Consider the following 20,633-nt stretch of genomic DNA (forward strand, 5'->3'; position numbering starts at 1 on the left):
AAGATCATTTTGAAAAGAACCTAGCTGCTTTGATCCTAGGGTGACCATGGAAGTTAACATAATTCTGGAACTTTTGATATTTTTTGCACTGATTCCAATTGTAGAAATAGCCGAAAGCTCCTCAGCAAACCTCTCTTCCGTAAAACCTCTGAACAGGGCACCTATCTGACACTGTAAGGACTCCCTAGTTCTCCAACATACTCTCTGTGGCTGGGGCTAAACACGCACCATGTACATTAACTCGTATACAGTTACGAATCCTGCTCACTCCTGTGAGTGCCCACAACGCTGTGGTGTCACAGCAGGAAAAGGGTCCAGGATCGAGTAAGCCCTTTTGGTTTTTTGTGTGTGCTTATCAATTAAAACGATTAAACCAAAACCATCTGTCTCTCTCTCCCTTAGTCTTTATTTTCAGTAATGATTTTCAGACTTGTAAGAATACAAAATATCTAGTCCAAACTGTATTTTATTCTGATGAATCATCTTGTTAAAGCACAACAAAGTGTTGCTATTTTTACACTTCAAGTTTCGTGATCTTGTCTTCAATATTATTGACTTCCTGCCTAAACACTTTCGAGAGCTATTTTTAATATATCAAATTCATAGAAAGAATAAACTAAGCTTTTTTGAAATGCTCGCACAGCTAAAGAGTCAGTCCTCTTTCGTGCAGTAAAATTCCTAGAGCGAGACCTCATCGGCCAAGTTTCCGCCTGCAGCACTACTTTTTTTTATGACTACATTAAAAAAACACAATGAAAATAGGGGACTGACTGTGAAGCCCCAACAGGCCCTTAATAATCACACTGCACTGCTATGTGGTGCAGCAATATTATTTAGCAACAGGAATAAATCCCTTACTTGTTCCTAAACAGAGGATTTCATAAATAAATTCAATTTTAAATATTTTAATTCTATGAATAAGATTACCTATATATCTACATCTGCTTGTTAAAACTCTGGTATGTAGAAATAAATATTTGTTGAAGTGGGTGTTTTGAGGCATTAAATCTCTTTATGTTATATCTTCTCTGTAAGGTGGTACTAGAGAAAGACATTTTTTCATGAGGGTAAAAAGAAAATTTCTGCCGGAATGAGGATTGCACATTTGCAGCATTAGAAAGAAGCATCGATCTTAAAAAAGGTATTTTGTGTTTACAATTTGTTGCATTTCTCTCTGTTTTTATATATATATATATGTCATCAATCTGATCTTCTGTTTGATGAGATGGCTAGTATCACCTTCGTCAATATTAACTTCTTAGGTCACAACATCTGGATGTTGATCAAAATGAGTCAACATCTGTTTGTTATTTTGTATATGTAGAGAAAATATTGCCTCTTGTCAATTAAATACTTGGCAGCAACTTTTCTTCAAAAAGACACTAGCATTTCTTACATTATCCTTTACCACAAGTCTCTCCCACTTTGGCTTTTAAGAAACCTGCCACATTCTTTTAAATATGGCATATAGCTAGAACCTATGTATCAAAATGGCATGGTGCCATGATTTTCAAGGAATATTGTGGTCAGCAGGGGAAAAAAAAGAAAAAAAAGCATGCTTTCTAATCATTCTCAACAGTTCTAATGCCAGTATAAGCCTCTCCTGGCCCTGACTGGTTTTAATTTTGCTTCATATAAGGAGGCAAACATATTTACCAGATGTTGTCCTATACTCCAAAGTTGCTTTCCAAATCTTTGGATAAATTACAGCTAGACTTCAAAGAAGTCTGTTACAATTACCTCTCAGACTTTGTCATTTTGCAATAAAACCAAAAAGAAAAACTATTGAAAAGTATTGATAACTATTAAGTATAGCACACAAAATGAAATTGTATTTAAACATTTTGAAATGTATTTCAAGCTACAGCTTTCTGCTGCAATGCATTCAATAAGCCCCTGGGGCCAGTCATTCAGCTGATGTAAATCAACGTAGCTTCACTGGCGGCAGCACAGCCACGCCAATTTACACCAGTTTAGGATCTGTCCGTTCCAATCCGACCATGGCTCTGCTGTTGCACTTCATTTTTTCCAGTCCACTTGGCAAATATATGTACATAAATATATGTGTGTATGCATACGTGTATGTACGTATGTATTTCTTCCTCCCTGAGCATTGCTGTGATTGACCATGCGTGGATGGTTAGTAAGGGGGCAGAGAGGGAAGCAGGGGCAAAGCCACTGTTTGGAAGACTCAGTCCTGTACAATTTTCTTAACCATAACTGCTTGTTTGAAATCCTTAGAAGTTTTGCTGAGGAAGAATTGCAGAGTCCACTCCACAATGCTCCTGAGGGGTTCTGTATTTACAGTCCCTGAGGGTTTCACATACCAGATGTGGTACAGCCAGGAACTGGGCAGGGACCTCCTGTTGTCCTTCCACTCTGCCTCAGCCTGCACTTGGAAAGATCATTCGTAGCAGGGAAAGCACTACGGGCATCTGCAGCTTTTGTACTCCTGCTCATCACTGCCAGGGAGGCTGTTTGCTGAGATGTGCTCTTTTGTTTGCTGAGACACTGACCTGTTTCCCGAGACATGGACCTGTTCGCTTCTGGCCACTAAACAGCTCCCTGGTAACGGACACCTTTGCCAGTGATTGTCCAGAGCTGCCCTGGGAGCAGCTGGGAGATGAATGGGCCCCGTTTGCAGCCTCTGAAGCCCTGCCTTCTCCTTGAGCTAATCAGATTAAGTTAATAGTATAATCTTGTTCATTTTTAAAAATTGGAATCTTTTTTTAACTTGCAGTACTTATGCTGGCCTTTCATTGCCTTAAAGGAGTTTCTTTATAAAAGGCTAGAGAGCTGGAGGATAAAATTTTCAAAGAATGCTTTGAAAGTAACTTAAACTCTGAGTGACTTGGTTGCTTTCTAAATTTTACTCGGGGTGCATAACCTCCAGTGAACTAGTGTTCCAGAGTTTATGGCATGCTAAGACATTAAGAAGATTTTAAAACTGGAAGAGTGGAATCCACCAGTTTAGCCTGACTTTTTTTGTCAGGCTGAAAGGCAGCCTTCCTGGGATAGTAACTAGGAAATAACAAAGGCATGCTACTACTAACCTCTTGCACTTTCTTACCAGTTGACGTTAAGCTCCAGAGATCCTAAGGGTCATGCTGCTTTATCACCAGCTAAACAGGATTGTTTATGATCATGTTTTCAGCAACCACCTAAAACACGAATGCCAGGAGCACTCCCTTACCTGTTGCACAGCTTGGCCCCGTGTACGGCCGGTAGCAATCGCAGTGGTAGCTCAGCCACAGGTTGGTGCAGCGGCCCCTGTTCTGGCAAGGGTGGCTTTCACACCAGTCCTTTTTAGTACATCCTGTCCTGACATTGAAAGATGATTCAGGTGACACATTCTCTGGAGTAATAATATTCAAGTCTATTTCAATGTCCTGAAGGCAGCCTACAAATGAAGGTGCAGAATGTGTATTATAGATGTTAAGTAGAGAGCTGCCACTAATGTTCCCCACTGGTAAGCTGCCCAAAAACATGCTCCGAAATGCAAGCATCACGTGATCATTCTCTATCATAACAGATGTTTTATTGAGACAGAATTCTACACAAGAGCTGTCAAGCAAATTAAGAGTAACAGCTCTTGCCAAGGTTACCTCCACTGAATGCCATTCTCCATCACTGACATTATGTGAAATATGCAAAAGAGCCTGTGGCTGGTTATTGACTTGCACAGATAAGTGTAAGTAGCCATTCAGTAACTCCAGCTTCGCAAATGTATTTTTCTCCCCTCGGTAAAATAGAAAAGCTGTAGGTTGCACAGTTTGAAACCTCAGGTTTATACTATAGAAAAATTCCTTTTTAGGGGCCGGAGGATTCTTCAACAAAAGGAAACTGTTTCCTTGAAATGAAAATGTGGTTAAGGTTTCACAGTGTGTTCCAGTATACCCAGGTGAACATATGCAGCTGAATCCATGTTGGCCATTTTTTAAATGTGGGATACATATTCCATTGTTTTGGCATTGCTGATCAGTACAGCCATGCAGAACTTCTGTACAGTTCCAGCCACCGTAATAAATCCCTTCTTTGTCTGCAGGTGGGCAATGGCAAGTGTAATTCCCAGGAAAATTCTCACAGGTTCCACCATTTTGGCAAGGGTTCATGTAACATTCGTTGATGTCTTCATCACAGTGAGTACCTGAAAAATAAACAAAGAATTAGACACTCTGAATTGTATAACTGGAGCCCCGAATGACATTTTTAATAACTTGTTTTGCTAAATTATCTTTAATTAGAGGGGAGTGTCTTGAGAAATAGATGATTGACTGACTCACAAGTCTAAAATATGTTAAATATAAAAATGCCATTCACATGCTACAGTTTTCTTGTGCAAAGTATTATATGAACACCCTAGCAATAATCACATTTTGGAGAAAATAACCAAAGTAAGTGGCAGTTTTGCCATGGATAATGTGATGAAATTGAGATAAACATCACCTCCAAAAGATGTGACCAAGTAATTGTATCCCACCTATCTTGTGGTAGAAATCTAGAATGCTTTGAGAGGAGCTGAATTATTTATCACATATAAAAGGCAACAATTGTTGCTTAATTCATATTCATAATGAAGTATGTTGATGAGCTGGAGTACAGTCTGCTGGTCTTTTCTCCTTTTTCACATTCATTCAAACAGTAGAAGTGTTACAGACTAGTATTCCTGGTCCCATATGAAACATCTTGGAGCAACAACCTTCTACTGAGAGCCACAAGACTTATAAGCACTATGGGCTATAGTAGGACAGGCTGACAAGTAGGTGAATATCCCTGCAAAATGTATGTACAACAAGCTGGCTATCTGAAGAATGAAATTCACAGCAGGGAGCTGCGTGGTGTGATAATAAGAAATGCAAAGCGCTTAAACCTACACCCTACCAGCGGTCTGGGCAGTGAGAGGCACCCCGGCCACAATCAGTGGGCAATGCCACAGCTCAGGGTTAGGTGCCTACTGCAGTTATTCGCAAATCAACAGCTGATATTAATTCTTCCAAAACCAAGACAGCAGTGACTTCTGGTCCATCAGCCATGGTCTCATACTCGGAGGAGAGTTCACTTGGGATCTGAGGATCTGAGAGAAGCTGTTGGAGGGGGTTGAACCTGTACGTCCCAGCAGAATATTTCTGCTGCCTTGTATCTACCGTGGAACTTTCTTTACCTCTCCTATATAGAAAATGTAAAGCAAGAAAAGATGAAAGGAATATTTTCTCAAGTGTCTGAGAGCTTGGTGATGACAGCAATTCCATAGGAGATGGACAATACAGACTCATATTTCCTCTGCTTTCGTGTAATGCTTGGCTTCTGACATACTGGGTGAAAGGAGAGCTCCTAATCTCAACTTAATTGTAATTTGATAAATGTGACCTAAGTATGTCTACTGGATCAGGCGTCACAAATAAAAACAAATCTGTTCCTCTTGTAAAACTAATCTGTTTATCCTTCTGCACGGTTGTTCATCTATAAAGTAATTATAGCAACTTCTCCCTTGAGCAATCAAGTGACCGATATGTATGCAATGGATCAGGGAAAATCTGTTTCTTATCTCCCTCGGAAGCAGTCAAAATATCCAAATACTTTTTTTTGAAAACTCATGCTAAGTGCAACTCCTAATTCTTCCACTTCCCTTCATAGTTATTCTAGAAAAAAATAAGAAAAGCTTTGCAGTCAGTTTTCAAACTGGTGTCGTCAGCACAAAGCAGTTAATAGGCATAATTATGCCTCTTCTTCTTCCCACAGCAAAACTGGTACCTGTAAATTAGATAATGAGGTATGCTGAGACTCACAGAGTTGCAACTAGGTACCAGGCACCACATTCAGCTTTACGTACAAATTTGCATTGAGCTTTATTTTTACAGCAAAACACAGCCATTTTTCATGGAAAATTACAGAGCAGCATTCAGCCACAATGAATTGCTTCAAATAGCAGTAGATAAATGTAGTTACTCAGGCTAATTCCTTGCCTGTCCACTTTATTCAATCACAGTTGTAACTAGACCCCATCTCGGAGAGCAGTAAGTTACAGGAGAGCCAGAAGGGAACTGAGAATTGGTTGTGATTTGCTTGAAAGATTAGCCAGAGTGAACTGGTCATAGCATGTATATAAAAGCCTCTCTCTAGCGATTCCCCTCACTCATCAGTCTTCAGTTATAGCATACAGTTTCCACTTGAAGCCTCAGATTATCAAACACACCTAGTGCTATCTTCCAGGTCTGGCAGTGGGGTTTTACAGCAGCATTCTCTCTCTCTTTTGCAGCCAGGCTCATATTTATTCTGATGTAAGATGTCTATGTGTACCTTAATGTGTAGTGGCATCTGGCAGAAATATGACTCATTGGGACTGACTTTCTCAAAGTGAAGCGCACTTTCCAAACTGTTACTGACTGGGGGCCAGAATGATGTCTGCTTTGCCCAGTTTGTGGCAATTTCTGTGTTAGTGACTTGTCCTGCTTTTGCTATATCAGTACATGAGAAGTGAAGTTACCGTGAGCTGTTTCCTGTTCTGGTCAATGTTTTAATCCATGTCTTGCCTGATACTGCTCCCTTCCCTGCTTTGACATTGAGAACAATGTGTCCACAGGTCTTGTATACAACTCGGTCTTAATGTGACAGCTATAGAAATGAAGGTCTCTTTAGGGTTTTGTGTCCCAGATAAAAATTAGAGCAGCCAAGAAGCAGTAGGATCAGGGATGTACTTAGCCTTGAATGGTCAGAACACGCTTAAGGATTTACAGACGGGGAGCCCCTATAAAAACTTTCATAGAAAAAATCAGCATAGTGAACGGCTAGACACTTAGTCGCTGCATTTTCAGTAATGTGTGATGACTCTGTGTATATTAGTTAATTATCCCACGGAACCTGCAAGGTATAACCTTTGCTTGTAGCTTGTGGTCTGAGTCATACCTTGCACTAGTGGCTTGTCTCTGGAAAGGATGAAACAGACACATAAACTAAAACCAACTTTACAAAATAATGTTTACTGTCTGTGTTGTTCTTTGCTTCACCAAATTAACATAAAACTAGTGAAACGATTTTGTAAGGATGCTAAACTTCTTTGGAAATCAGATATGTTTCTACCTTTAAATTTAGAAAACACATTTGATAACAAAAGCATCAATGTCTAACAAAGCAATGAAATTAGTTTTATGAGGAGGTACACGTGTTGCTGTTAGTGTATTCCTTGCCTATAGAAAATGAATAGCACTAGTTATTAAATGCAAAGTGACTGTCATAGAGCCATTTAAATATGTGTAATTTCATAAGCATTTCAGTGTCTGAATACAATGTGTAATTATAAAGTAATAATATTCATAATATGTTGCAAAATAATTATTTTGTACCGTTATGTGTATATATACACACACATGTATACACTTAACATCTGCATGCCTATTATTTCATAAAAGATTATCACAAACATAAATATAGGTCACAACAAAAGACAAATAATAAGCCATTTTTTTCATATCAAGCATAAATCAGCTGTTCTTACAAGCAGTGTTTGTTATCTGCCAGTTGCTATACAAGCAAAGACCACTGTCACTCAAGATAAAAGCACTCTAGATAAAAGGATTAGTCAATATTTATAGAACTGTATAAGCAGTTCAAATAGCTCAGGTTGGAGGAGAAGTTTAGAATGTAAAAAAAAAAAAAAAAAATGCTCAAAAGATATAACATACCAAAAGCAAATGCGATGGTAACTATTATTTTCTTTTCAGTGTTTACATGCATTAGTTCAGCTAAATATACTTGTGGTTTTAAAGTAAAAAGTTAAATCATTCAGCATTTTCTCTACTAAATATATTACACATCAACCTAAAATTTCAGATAATTGAATATTTTCATCATGGTTTTATAGATAATGATTACATTTTCCTCCTGTGAAGTATTCAAAACAGAAATGAAACAGCTCCTTTGACTCAGTTTGATAACACCACTCATATCTGTCTCCTTTTTTTCACTTATAATTACTACAGGGTAGCTATTTTCTGTTAACCTCTTAATTAAACTATCAGTTTCAAATTTAGCAGCAAAGGCTTCCTGCAGAAGCAGGATGACAAAAGCAATTATTCAGGCATAATTCTGTTGAACACCACTAATTTTCATCTTGATTAAACAATTATAAAATTATCACCCACGTTACACTTTTGATACACACCTTTGGTTAGAAATCTGTTTACAGCCTTCTGCATTTCCAGTTCCTTGACACTATATAAATATCAAACAAGTACAAGCAAGCACTTGGCATAGATACTACCCATTCAATACAGTCTAAGTGCACATACAATTTCACAAAAGAAATATTTACCTGTAAACATTGTCATTAAAATGATGTAAACTTGCATCCTAGTTGCAACCATCTTTTTCTGAATGCAAAAGATCATTTAGCACTTAAGCAGTCCACCAAGGAAGTTTCTGAAAATTCAAACCAGTTCTTGGTGCAAAGGCTCCGCTCCAGGATTAGCTTGCTCCACTTCTGTACCTGCTGATGGAGGCTGATGGTGTGTTTTGCCCAAGCCAGATCAACAAGGCTTAAAGTAAGACTCATTAAACTGCTTATGCAATAGATATGTATTCTACATAAATTCTTTTTCAGCATGTTCTGTCCGACTGTGCTCACATTAACTTTGATTATGTTTCACAAAAAGGCACATTTTTAGCATCCCTTCAAAACCGAGTTGTCACTTTTTGTGGTTTTGCAAGGTGTTTTTTAAGACCATATTTTATTTCATTTTCAAGGTGTCTGTTAATCCAAATGAACTCTTCCACAGTCACTGTCATTCAGAGGAACTGTACATCACAACAAACAGATAAAAGACCTAAAATTGTTTCTTATGTCATTGTTTTATAAAGTATTTTTGTTCTATTGGCTTTCATTATCCTACTTACTGGAAATTCATGCCTGTATATTTTTAAATGTGCTAAAGACAGGAAAAATTAATTTATCAAAACATTTTCTTTCTTCAGCTCTTAAACGAGACATTTTGATTTGGACCTAATTTAATGGGAGGAAAACAGAGTTCAGGAGATTGAACTACTTATTTGTGTGATAATTTAAGTAGCAGCGTTTTTTGTTTTTGTTTTTTTGGGGTTTTTTTTTCTCTTCTTTTTATTATACTTTATTTACATGATGAATTCCTTAAAATATTGCTAGGGCAATATCTCTTTGTATAATTAGTGAAATAATTATAAAACAAGAGAGTCTTTCCCGGGGTTGGTATTTATACCATCCAATTGGCATATGGCAAACTGTGGATTCAGATCTTTGTTTTTGCAGTTTCCCATTGTAAAATTCCACACTGGACCCTGAAGTCTCTCTCAGCCTATCCCCAAGAAAATGTTGATTTGTAGCAAATGCGGTTTTCAATTCCTTCTTCTCCCTCACTCATTTATTCATTAATTGGGAAATTCCTGATGTTGTATCAAATTTGGTTCTCGGTTCACCAAAAGACTCAGACACAATTTTGGATTCATTTAATCTACAGTTCACTCTTGCCTTTATGGCGACGCTCAGAAAAAAGCCTTTGATACAGGTGCTGGGTGATTTTTTGTGTAATAAATTCAAATACCATGGGGTAAGAATGTCACCCAGACTCTTCGAAAGGTAAGTAAACAAGCCTTAAACAAAATGAAGTTAATGTTGATAAGTTAGTGTGCATAGACTTTATTAGTAGTGCTTATCAGATGTCTCGTGCTATAGCCTGAAGATTAATATGCATTTTTATTTTGAAAACATAAAAAGAAAGTTGGAGGTTCTTGGTAACTGTCAGTCCTTTTGCAATATGACTCTGATAAATGTTCCGAGGTAAGATTATGAACATACACACTGTCAACAAGTTGGGACAGCCATACACTGTTACAGCTCAGTGAAAACACGGAGCTGGTGACACGCCGAGACAGAGGAACTTCATACCAAGGTTTTTAGCGAAGGGCCTGAGGCCATGGCAGAACCGCCAGCAGGTGTTTGGAACAAACCTGTCAAGAACAACCTAGGTTTCAGAAGGCGGTAGTTACTCTAATTACAGTAAGGGTTTGATATTGTCTTTAATAACATTTTCAAGCAGAAAAATCTATGTGAAACCACCATAAAGTGGGTATAAAACCTGCGTAATCCTGCCCAGATGGTAATTGTCAGAGGATTTCTGTCAAACCAGGAGCCTCTGTTGATTATGTTTTGGGATTGTCCTGGGTTTGCTCTGGTCACCATTTTCATGAAAGGTGTGGATGTTGGTTCACTTATTACGTTGTCTGATAAAGCAGGTTTAAGTGAAACTTTTGACTGTGTTAAAATTACCTTTATAGGTGAGCATCAGAAATTGGAGAAAAGGCCTGACTGGATTAAATTCTGGAAGAACTTGTTCGCTTTCTACGGTCTCAGGCCAGAATGGCCAGCAATCAGGTGGAACAAGAGTTTCAGTTCACAAACCCTTGGTCACACCTTAGTGGGAATATTGAGTCCATTTTTAGCTCTGCACTGCAAGGAAGATTTGGATCAGTTAGGAAGAATTCACAGGAGAGCAAGGAAAATAATCGCAGGTCTAGAAAATAAGGCTTGTGAGGAGAGACTAAAAAAGTAGGGTTGTTTGGTTGAAAGGCAATCAGAGGAAATGGAACTCAGTAAGTCTTGCAATACAAAAAGATAACACACCATTCCCTGAGACCACAGTAAGCAAGTGAAGAGGTCATGGGTTTGAGCTGTACCAAGGAAGATCTAAGTCACACTTTGGGAAAACATTTCTAATTACAATAAGGCAACAAAACTTTGGCATAAGGTATCCACTTATGGAGCCATAAAGTCTGTTTTGGATCCTTAAAAATAGTTTGGAGACGAAAGTGCAGTGTGACATGAGTCAGCTGGTCCTATCTTAGACACATAGATAGCCCAAATGATACCTGCATGTCTATCCCTTCCAATTCTACTTCCATATTTCTATGACTTCCTTGAAAAAAACATTTCCCAGCAACTGAGCTGTAGATGCGTCAAACTATACAAGTAGGAGTAAACCTTAAAGAAACTCAGACTGTAGCATACCCTTTAGAATATGCTTTATGGGTGACAAAGAGTTTGCAATAATGCTTCCTCCACCTATTTTTTACAGTTTTGGAAATGTCTGTTACAAAATCCTACCTCGGGCAGAAACAACTTTTTTCAAGGGACTCATTAATCCTGAGGCCAGCGGAAAGATCTGGCAGAGCATATATTCTTCAGGGCTCCAGGTCTTAGCAGACAATAACGAAAATTCTAACTTTGCCACATCTGTGCTGATAATTGCAAAGAGATAATTACTCTTTGCTGGAAGGAGGAAATGCACGTTCATGAGTGAGTAAGCGCAAGGAAATAAATTGACCATCTCTATGTCCTTGTAATTAAAACTCATGCTTCTGGGCATAAATCAGTTGTCATGAAGGTCAGGAAGTTGGTTTTACTCTTATGTACATCAGTGTAGAGCAAGTGAGGGGCATTTAAATGGATTTTTTTTTCCTCCTATTTTCTTCAGTAAAGAACTGGCTTATATTGTATATTGAACTTAATGTGACCAGTGATCTGATTTAGTGTGGCAATTTTTGTTGCTGTCTTAGCAAGAAAAGCTCATGTAAAATGAAGGACAGAATACAGGGCAGAGCTGGAGCACATGGAAAACTGGATACTTTAAAATAGTAGGATAATAAGCGTTTGCTAACATTGGGCTAATTTGCACATGATACCTTTCACACAGAACTCTAATTTTGTAAAGTCGTGAGACCTTGGTAGTTATTCCTTTACTGGAGACAAATTCACTATTCTGCTATTTTTCCTCTTGCCATTTGAAATGTACATATAAAGTTAATACTGGCTAGGAAAAAAAAATAAAATAGAAATAGAGTTGAGTGACTTGGCTTAATCATTAAATATGTCACTCTAGCTGAGGGATATGGAATTCATAACGTGCTACATTCAGAATGGCATGCTGTAACTCAACCCTTTTAAATGTTGCTGGCCTGAAGCTTCATAGAGTAGTTTGAATTTTCAGTAAAAACTGATTTTTTTAAAGTAGTAAAACTTCCCAATCCCTTAATCTCTTCAATCATTAAATGTTTTCTGAGAGCAAAAGTACTTGGAAATGTTTTTCCACTTGTTTCACATATTTTGTCACACCTAAAATAGTTTTCATTTGAATAAAAAAAAAAAAAGAAAGAAAGAAAATCATGTACATGCTGTAGGTGATTAGTTGTTTAGTGAGATCTGGTGTGTTTATTTTATTTTATAAATATTGGAAACAGCTGACTGAGTTAAGCATTGGCTTCAGCTTCTGGGTAGATCAGCCAGCCTTTTTCATGAGGCTGCTCTGCAGACCGTGCGCGCTCCTTGGGCAAAGCTGCGTGAGCAGCGCAGCCAGGGGTCAGGCACGTATAGCCCGCGGATGGCAAGGGGCCATGTCCCAGAAAGGCAGCATGGCAAAACTGTTGCTTGTAGCCTACACCTTCATCCCATATTTCGATTAACACAGCCAGCCATGTGGATCCAATTGTAGGATTAGGGTCTGAATCTGGGGTAAAGAAAAACTTGGTGAAGAAATATGTCCCTGCATGGCACTCATTTTCCTTTAATTTCCCTACTTCTAGAGTTAGCTTTATATATAGGTAAAAGAGGCAGCTGCTGTTGCATTTGACTGATGGTGGTAAGAAAGAAAACCAAACGGTGGCAGCCCAGTTTTCCCAGGCGGAATCCCTCCTAAGCAGGTTTTCTGGCTTCACGAACATGTCTGTAGCTGTGGCCACATCACTGATATGAGCTAGGAAGGGTCAATGAGAGGAGGCTGGGCACAATTATCGGGTGTGACAGGTTAAAGTGGAGAAAGGTGATTTATGAAGGATACCATTAAGAAAGAAGAGAAAATAGCAGGTAAGGTTTTGGAGATTAAACAGATGAAAAAGTAGATAAAAATGTGAATGGAAAAAAGGAAATGGGAATACAGGAATCAATGATATCCTTGAAGATACTTGTGTTGGCATTTGAGACAGTGTTCTTGTTAGACACACAGGCATTCATGGGTAGTAAGAGGAGTGAGTATGTAAGTGTATGACCATTAATCTATATAGGAAATGTGAGGGATGCTTAGAAAGACTGCAGATCAGAGGTAAGGTCTACACAGAGCTCTGAGCTAAAGTTGGGAGTGAAGAAAGGAGACCACAGAAGTAATGTCAAAGACAAAAGACTGAAAAAAAATTGGAAAAAAATGGTCATAGATTTTTTTTGTCATTGAAGATAGTCACATGCACTGGAGCAGAAAAGTCAATTCACAAAATGTAGGGAAGATAGAATCATAGAAAAATTTAGATTGAAAGAGTCCTTCAAAGGCTATCATCTAGTCCAAAGCACCACTCAAAGGCTCAGGTCATCATCCAATGAAGAAATTGGAAAAGTGGGTTTCAGAGAATTTGGTTATTTTATACCTGATTATGGACCAGACATCTGGAAGCCAAAGAAAGAGACCTGATGTTCTGCTTCCAGTATGTTTTTTCCTGTGTTCTTGAAGTTGTAAAAAGAGTATATATAATTCAGGAATTTTTCATGTTTTACCTTTTAGAAAACTGTGTCAAGACTGTCAGATTCACAGCATTAATGATCTGATTTGCATTTTTTGTAGATTTATGAGCTTGTACATACGGATGATGTGTGTGCATTTAAACTGAAGTATATCCAGAGGGATCTTAAAACAACCAATACCTTTGAGTTGTTTAATTAGATCATACAAGGTCATGTTTTATTGACTTGAAAATCTGTTTGGAGCATATGATTCACTTTGGAATTGGAAAACAAATTAATTTTCAGTCCTACAAATACTTAAGGGCTTTAAAAGAGTGCTTGCTGTTGATGAACACATCCATTGAGAAATGTATGCTGTGTCTAGTCTCCCCTAAAAGGGATTTTCTACCTCGTCTCTTGTTGCCTGCTTCCTATTTGTTATAACTGAGGTAGGCAAGCACAGCCCCTGTGCTGTCTAGTGTGAAATGGCTTCTGCCCTGGAAACAGTGCTGTGAAAAATTTTGGTCATTTGCAAGATTTCTCATTTTGTTAAAACTAATGTGAATCTCCTCAGCATACAAAAGTGACTGTATTTACATAACTCCATTGTCAGTCCATATTGAAACAAACTGAAAAAGCCAGTAGGCTAGAAAATCATAGTTTTAATAGGGTCTATAGACCTTAGCTGAAAATGGAGACCCGAGACTAGAAAAATATAAAATATGAATGTGTGAACATGTGTAACATGTTTAAGCTGTGTGTATTTTGAGCTGTGCATGGCGTAGCTGTATAATTAACATGAATATGATCTGTATTTATGCTGTGTATAACTACACTTCTTTATTCCTACAGTATATATTTCTACCTGGTTTTATATCACTTTAAATACAGAAAAACAAGTGTTTTACCCTAAGCTATCCACTTTAGATTTTTTTGGTAAGACAATTACTCTACCTTGTGTATGTATTCTTTCCTGTGTAAATAGCTGTGACTTGCTATAAAGCAGACATAGATACAGAAGACAAGCTTTGGACTGGAGATCTTTCAGTCCAGCTCCATATTAGTGGGAATGGCAGAAGATGGTATATCTCTTTTCACTTCAGCAGTGATGTTAATTTCTGTCATTCCCTGCAATGTCAGTTCTTTTGCAGTCTGAAAACTCATCTAAACGATGGCTTTGTTTATCCAAGGTTCCATATGCGTAACGTACCTTGAAGCTGGTCACGTAACAATCCCAATGGCAATGAGACAGCATGGAATTCAGCTGAGGTTGTGCGTGCTTGCCATGGTCTGCTGGCTATCTTACTACAGGATTTCTTGCATCATACTATGGGTATGTGATTTAGCTAGATTAAATCTAGTTTTTGTATGTCTTTCTATGGTACAATTAACTTTGGTAGCTGTGTAGACACGTTCACAGTACAGCATTTCTATAGTTTCCTTTATTTGTTGCTATAAGGTAGTGATTTACCGTGATGTTCTGGCCTCACAAACATGCCTAATAACAGATCCTGACCCCTGTTTGTTAAGAAAAAAATAGTGCCCATAGGACAGTGACTACAGCCATAATTGTATTGATCTTTATGATTGTCTGTAATAGTGTCGTGTTGTTAACGCAGCCAGACTCGGAAAATTACAGCTCTGGGAGAGCAATCTGAATCAGATCCACTGAATCTACTTCTAGCAGTTAATTATCAGCATAAATTAGCTGTCTATACTAGGCTTTTGTTCTTCTCTCTGAGACAGTTTATTGAAAATGCAAAGTTAATTGTCAGCCGGGAAAGAGCATTCTTTCCTTAAACTGATTCTCCCTACACAGTCAGCAGAAGTCCTTTTCCAAGTTAATTCCAAAGAATTATCTTTTTTTAAAGGGATCTGCACTCAAATGATCAGTAAAAGGCTAATTTACCTTGTTTGAAATTATCCTTATACCCCAAAAAATCAGTCCGGGTACCTAAAGAGAAGCAAGTTGTGCCTTACTATAGTCACCTCAGAGTTTATTTCAAACAGTGCAAAAGAGAAGGCATGAAAATACTAGGCTTTATCACTTTTTCGTTCTATTAGCAAGCATTGAATAAATAAGAGCTAGATGCTACAGGGAACAACTCATATAAGAGCTTTTATGTAGTATATCACATAAAATTAATTTTGGTGCTCAGTTTACCAGCTTATCTTTATTACTCGCTGTCCAAACATACCCTATGCAATTGAGAAGACCTTAGACCTTAGATCACTCATCAGTGATCATTATTATAAAATGAATATATAATAATATATTCACTTATATAATATATTTTATAATTGTTAATTATTAATAATTGTTAATTGCCAGCAAACTATAACTCCTGAGTCCAATCCAACAAAATCATTAAAGTAATTTTTTTTTATTTATTAACATTTAAAATTGGATACATGTATACAAAACTGTGAAGAGTTCTTTATACACCAGGGAGCTGTGTTGCCATCCAGAAGGACCTCAATAGGCAATCTTCAGGAACCTCATGGACTTCTCCAAAGGGGTTTGCAGAGCCCTGTGCCTGGGGATCAATAACCCCATGTTGGCAGCCAGCTGGCTGGAAAGCAGCTCAGCCACTGTGGTGAACAAGTTGGAGATGAGCCAGCAGTGCCCCCCGGCAGCAAAGAGGGCCAACAGCCACCTGGGCTGTATTAGGAAACCTGTTGCCAGCAGGTCAAGGGAGGTGACTCTTCACCTCTACTCTGCACAGGTGAGACCACATCAAGTCCAGGTCTGTGCTCCCCAGGTACACAAAAGAAGTGGACATACTGAGGCAGGTCCAGCAAAGGGCTGTGAAGATGACTAAGGGATTGGAAAATCTGTCATGAGGAGAGGGTGAGCAAGCTGGAGTTGCTCAGAAGTTGAAATGAAAGTAAATTGTAAAGGCAGGAGATACCATTTCAAAGAAAAAAAAATTAAACCTCCCCAATTCACCTGTTCCTTCCCCTTGAAGAACTACATATTGCCTGCTCTTGCAAACATGATTGCTCTCATGCATGCAATTCTTCTTAAGACCTGATCACATAAGTGTGAGGTTCAGCTATATAGACATCCTGCTTTTAAATTTAAAATGCTGTACATTGTTAAATAAACCCTTATGACAGGTACAGGTGGGAAATCTGAGACATACTTGTACTGTAAAAGTTAAGAACATTTGGATTCTTTACTCCATTCGCCTTGTATACAGGCTTGGCAGTGTTAATTCAGGAAAGTTTAGAAGATTATGTGTACATGACAGCCCTGAGGATTTCCATCATTGTGATTTTCCTTCCAAGTCTTTTTTGTTTTCAAAGAGCATAATGACCTATGACAACTAAGCTTTATTCTCTGTGGAGTCTGACATTGCTTCTATTTAATAGATCAGACAGTTTGTGATACATCAGTACAAGACACTTTCTTCCCCACATCAGCCTAGGGTACCTCTTCAGTATTTCCCATCTGTGCTGACCTGTGTGATCAAGAGGTCATGTCCTGAAGTCAAACCCAGGATCGAAACACTCACTTCTACCATGGGCCAGACTATTAATGTAACCCATTTAAGTTACATCAAGTTGGAACTTGACATTCAATTTCTCAGTCCAGAAGCAATTATTTTTAAAGGAACATGCCAACAATATTGCTTGGCTTAGAATAGCAAAAGTTCAAAAGGGTAAAAAACATTTCACACCATAAATAAAGAATTGATTATACTTGAAAACAAAGTTTGTAATTACTACTGACATTTCTGAGCCTAGATGAGGTGCCTTTTATGCTTTAAAAACTGATGTCGTTTATGCCACTGGCATTATGGGAACCTTATGTAAGGGTCTGAAATAGTCCTTTGCTGGTATTTTAAGGATCAAGCGGAAAGCATGACTACTTTGCACAGTGTTTGGGCCAAACACATATTTTTTGTCATGTGAGGGTGCAAAATTCGCTGTGGGTGCTTAGCCTTTAGCAGGACAGGAATGCCTCCTTTCACCCCAATAGCTCCGTCAGCAGGACCACTGGCATAATTAGTAAAGCCCAATACTTTGTGATGGAAAACTATGTTATTCTTCTTGTGTGAGAGCCAGACCTCCAAGGTGCTAACAGGTTTTAACTAGGAATAGCCCCAATCTGGGTCATCAGATCTGTGCTTAAAACCATAGTGCTTGTTTTTTCCATAGCTCTTATAGCCCTGAGTGCACTTTACATGACTGGCCAAAGACCAATATTCCTGAACTCCACGTGGAAGATTCTGCTAATCAAACTGCATGGTGCAAAAGCTAAAAATTGATGTTAAGAATTTGGACTAAAAACCAGTGCATCACAAAGTCTTTGAGAAATAGCATCTTCCAGATCAGGGTCTAATGACTGCATTGAAATAGCAGCTAAAACTAGTTTACTAATGTGTAGCAGATGCTACACATAGTATTTCATACTCCCTCTACTGGCTAATAGGTACAGCAGGAGTACAGAGAGCTTGGCTTTCTAAGAGCTCTTAGATCTCTCAGGGCTCTGGGGGTACCTAAATGCTGATGTTAGTTCAAATAAATTGCATAGGGCAACATATCTTTTTGCTGGGTAATATAAATAGCAGTTTACGAAGTGAAGCCCTTTACCAAGTAACGAGAATGCCATCCCACTGCTATGGGTTATTTGGGGATGGTTATATGCGAGAAATGGTATTTCAAAGGCATATAAAAATCTGTGAATGTGAAAACAGAGTAGCTAAGCTACATAAAAGCCATAACCTCTACAAGACTGATGTGATGAATGGCATTATACCATTTATATTTGATGCTATAGCAAGCTAACAGCAGCCTGCATACTTTAATCTTAAATAAGTTCACTCATGCATCTTGACTTTTTATCTGAATATAGACCAATATTGTTTTCATAATGTATATACAGGTTTGGCATGCAAATATCACACATTTCCCACTGTTAGAAGCCATGCAATTACAATAATTAATTAGTAATGAGGACTAACATAAACTCTGTTTATTAACAAGCATACGTATGGCAAGCTGCAAATATTGCAGAAAGGAATGAAGGTAAACCTTTCATTCTTACCACAAAACAACCTAGCCAGCAAACTGTACACTTCAAATAGAAAAGATGAAAGTTGTGGACCTTTTCAATTAAGTGTTCAAAGAAAGGCTTTCTATAAGCAGAGCAATAAAGTACTGTGAAGCAGCTATTATGCATGTGTTTACATATATATATACACACACGTGTATTAGTGCATATACGCATGTGTACACACATTTATACATACATGCATATGGTTCAGAACTATTTGTCCATGTGCTGTTTCTGACTGAACTCCTCCAACTTCTCCAAAGTCAATCCTGAGTTCCTCCGTTATGAGGGGGAAAGAGAAGTAATGTCTCTTAAACGTTTGGTTGTATAATTTACTGTATTTCCAATAAACAGGATTTTAATGGGGTTCACAATGGTGAGATTATTAAAGCTGTTTTCGAAATCACCTGTTGAGTAAAACACTGAACTACTAAACTGGGCCATTTTATCGCTTGACATTTGACCTTAAATATTCCATAAACTAGGATGTATTGAGGAAGTAAAATATATTAGTCCCACAGCACAAGTCTTCTCTTCACTGTCTACTTGCTAAGCCTTTTCTCCAGATTAGTGAAAACTATACAATGTGTACCTTTAAACAAAGTTCGTTCCTGTTTGGGGACAAGTTGTGCATCTGCTTGACTTTGCAATTTGACTGTAATTCAACCAGAATGATGTAAGTTTATACAATATGATGCTAAAAAGCATATGCTGTATAGTAGCTCCTGAGGTGGACAATCAAATTCTTAAGAATTTGAGCGAAGCTCTGCTACCAGTTTAGTATGTCCAATACCTTTGATTTCAGCAGGGTTTGTGCATGATTATCACTTAGATCACGCGCTAAACTCTGCTTTCCATAGTGATTGTCTTTGCCGTTGGATGTATCTGTATATGCAAGAAACGCCTCTCTTTAGTAAACGTGTAGGGTTATCTGTAATGCCCAGGTGCTCTGGACACGCAGACCTAGCACTAGGATGTATAGCAGGAGATATACAGCAGTTTCTGTTTCTAGTAGGGAAATGAGGATTACTGGTTTTTCAACAACAGGAAGAGTAGTGCAAAATGAGTCCTGTTTGGTTCCAGACTGCATAGCATGTTGCTGGGCTGGAGCAAAGAAATGAAAAGGCCCAAGAGATTGTTCAATAGGGTAAGATGGAACTGAGTGGGTTCAAAAGCTCAGCCAAGAGGTGGCAAAACTGAATTGTAGGAGACTATAAACATCTGAGGTATGCCAATTAAAAAGGCTAGGAAAGGTTTATTCACAGTATTAAGAAAGAAATCAAAAAGGTAAGTAGGCAGAGCCTGAAGAAGGCCCCAGAAGGAAAATTCTGACTGGATATTTAGATTCGTTTTAACAAGTAGTCAATCATATGGTGGAATGATCTACCAGGAAAGAATGTCAGGAGAATAATAGGTGCCTGGAAAAGCATTATTCCTGCTGCCAAATAATATACAACTGCCTTTTTTTTTTTTTTTTTTTTTTTAAAAAAAAAGGCACTTTCTGCAGGTTCTGGACTTATAGATTCCTTAAATCTAAGGACATCTGTCTGTGTGTTGGAAGATCTGGGAGCTTATGTATTGAAGGCCATTCATCCCCTTCTCCTTCCCTTCAAGGAAAAAAGCTTTTCATGCTAAAAAGTGTTTATGTGCAACACTGTTTAACACAGAGAGATGTGCCAGATTCAAAATATCCACAGCTTGCAGGCTCTGTCAATCATGTTGGACTACATTACACAACTTAACATATCAGTGTAACTAGAGAAAATAGATCATAGTAATGATGGCTCAGCTGTCAAATTTTAAAGCATTAAATTCTATACATGTTCTGAAAATAGTATTTGTAGATGCTTCCTAGTGTTTTAATTTTGTATATTTCTAACTAAAAAAAACCCCAAAACACAAAAAAACCCAAAACACCCCAAACTATCTTGATACTTGTGCATTCTTTTGGTTCTGAATGATGCAGAAGTGATGGCTGTGATTTCTGCATTTCCATTGCGACTTGTTACAAGGAGTTATTTCTCATAATAACACATATTTCTCATAAAAAAAAAAAAGGTATAC

The 20,633-nt window shown here is 38.0% G+C and overlaps 1 protein-coding gene across 2 annotated transcripts in view; it reads right to left on the reverse strand.

Moving 5' to 3' along the window:
- Positions 1 to 20,633, reverse strand: part of CRB1 (crumbs cell polarity complex component 1) — a 112,305-nt gene that overhangs the window by 37,777 nt on the left and 53,895 nt on the right. For both annotated transcript variants that reach the window (XM_027806582.2, XM_027806581.2), the window contains exon 6: positions 3,194 to 4,147. In XM_027806582.2, the coding sequence (XP_027662383.1) occupies positions 3,194 to 4,147 (954 nt within the window). The remainder of the gene's footprint in view (positions 1 to 3,193; positions 4,148 to 20,633) is intronic.

Source organism: Falco cherrug, chromosome 12 (genome assembly GCF_023634085.1).
Source record: "Falco cherrug isolate bFalChe1 chromosome 12, bFalChe1.pri, whole genome shotgun sequence".
NCBI lineage: Eukaryota > Metazoa > Chordata > Aves > Falconiformes > Falconidae > Falco > Falco cherrug.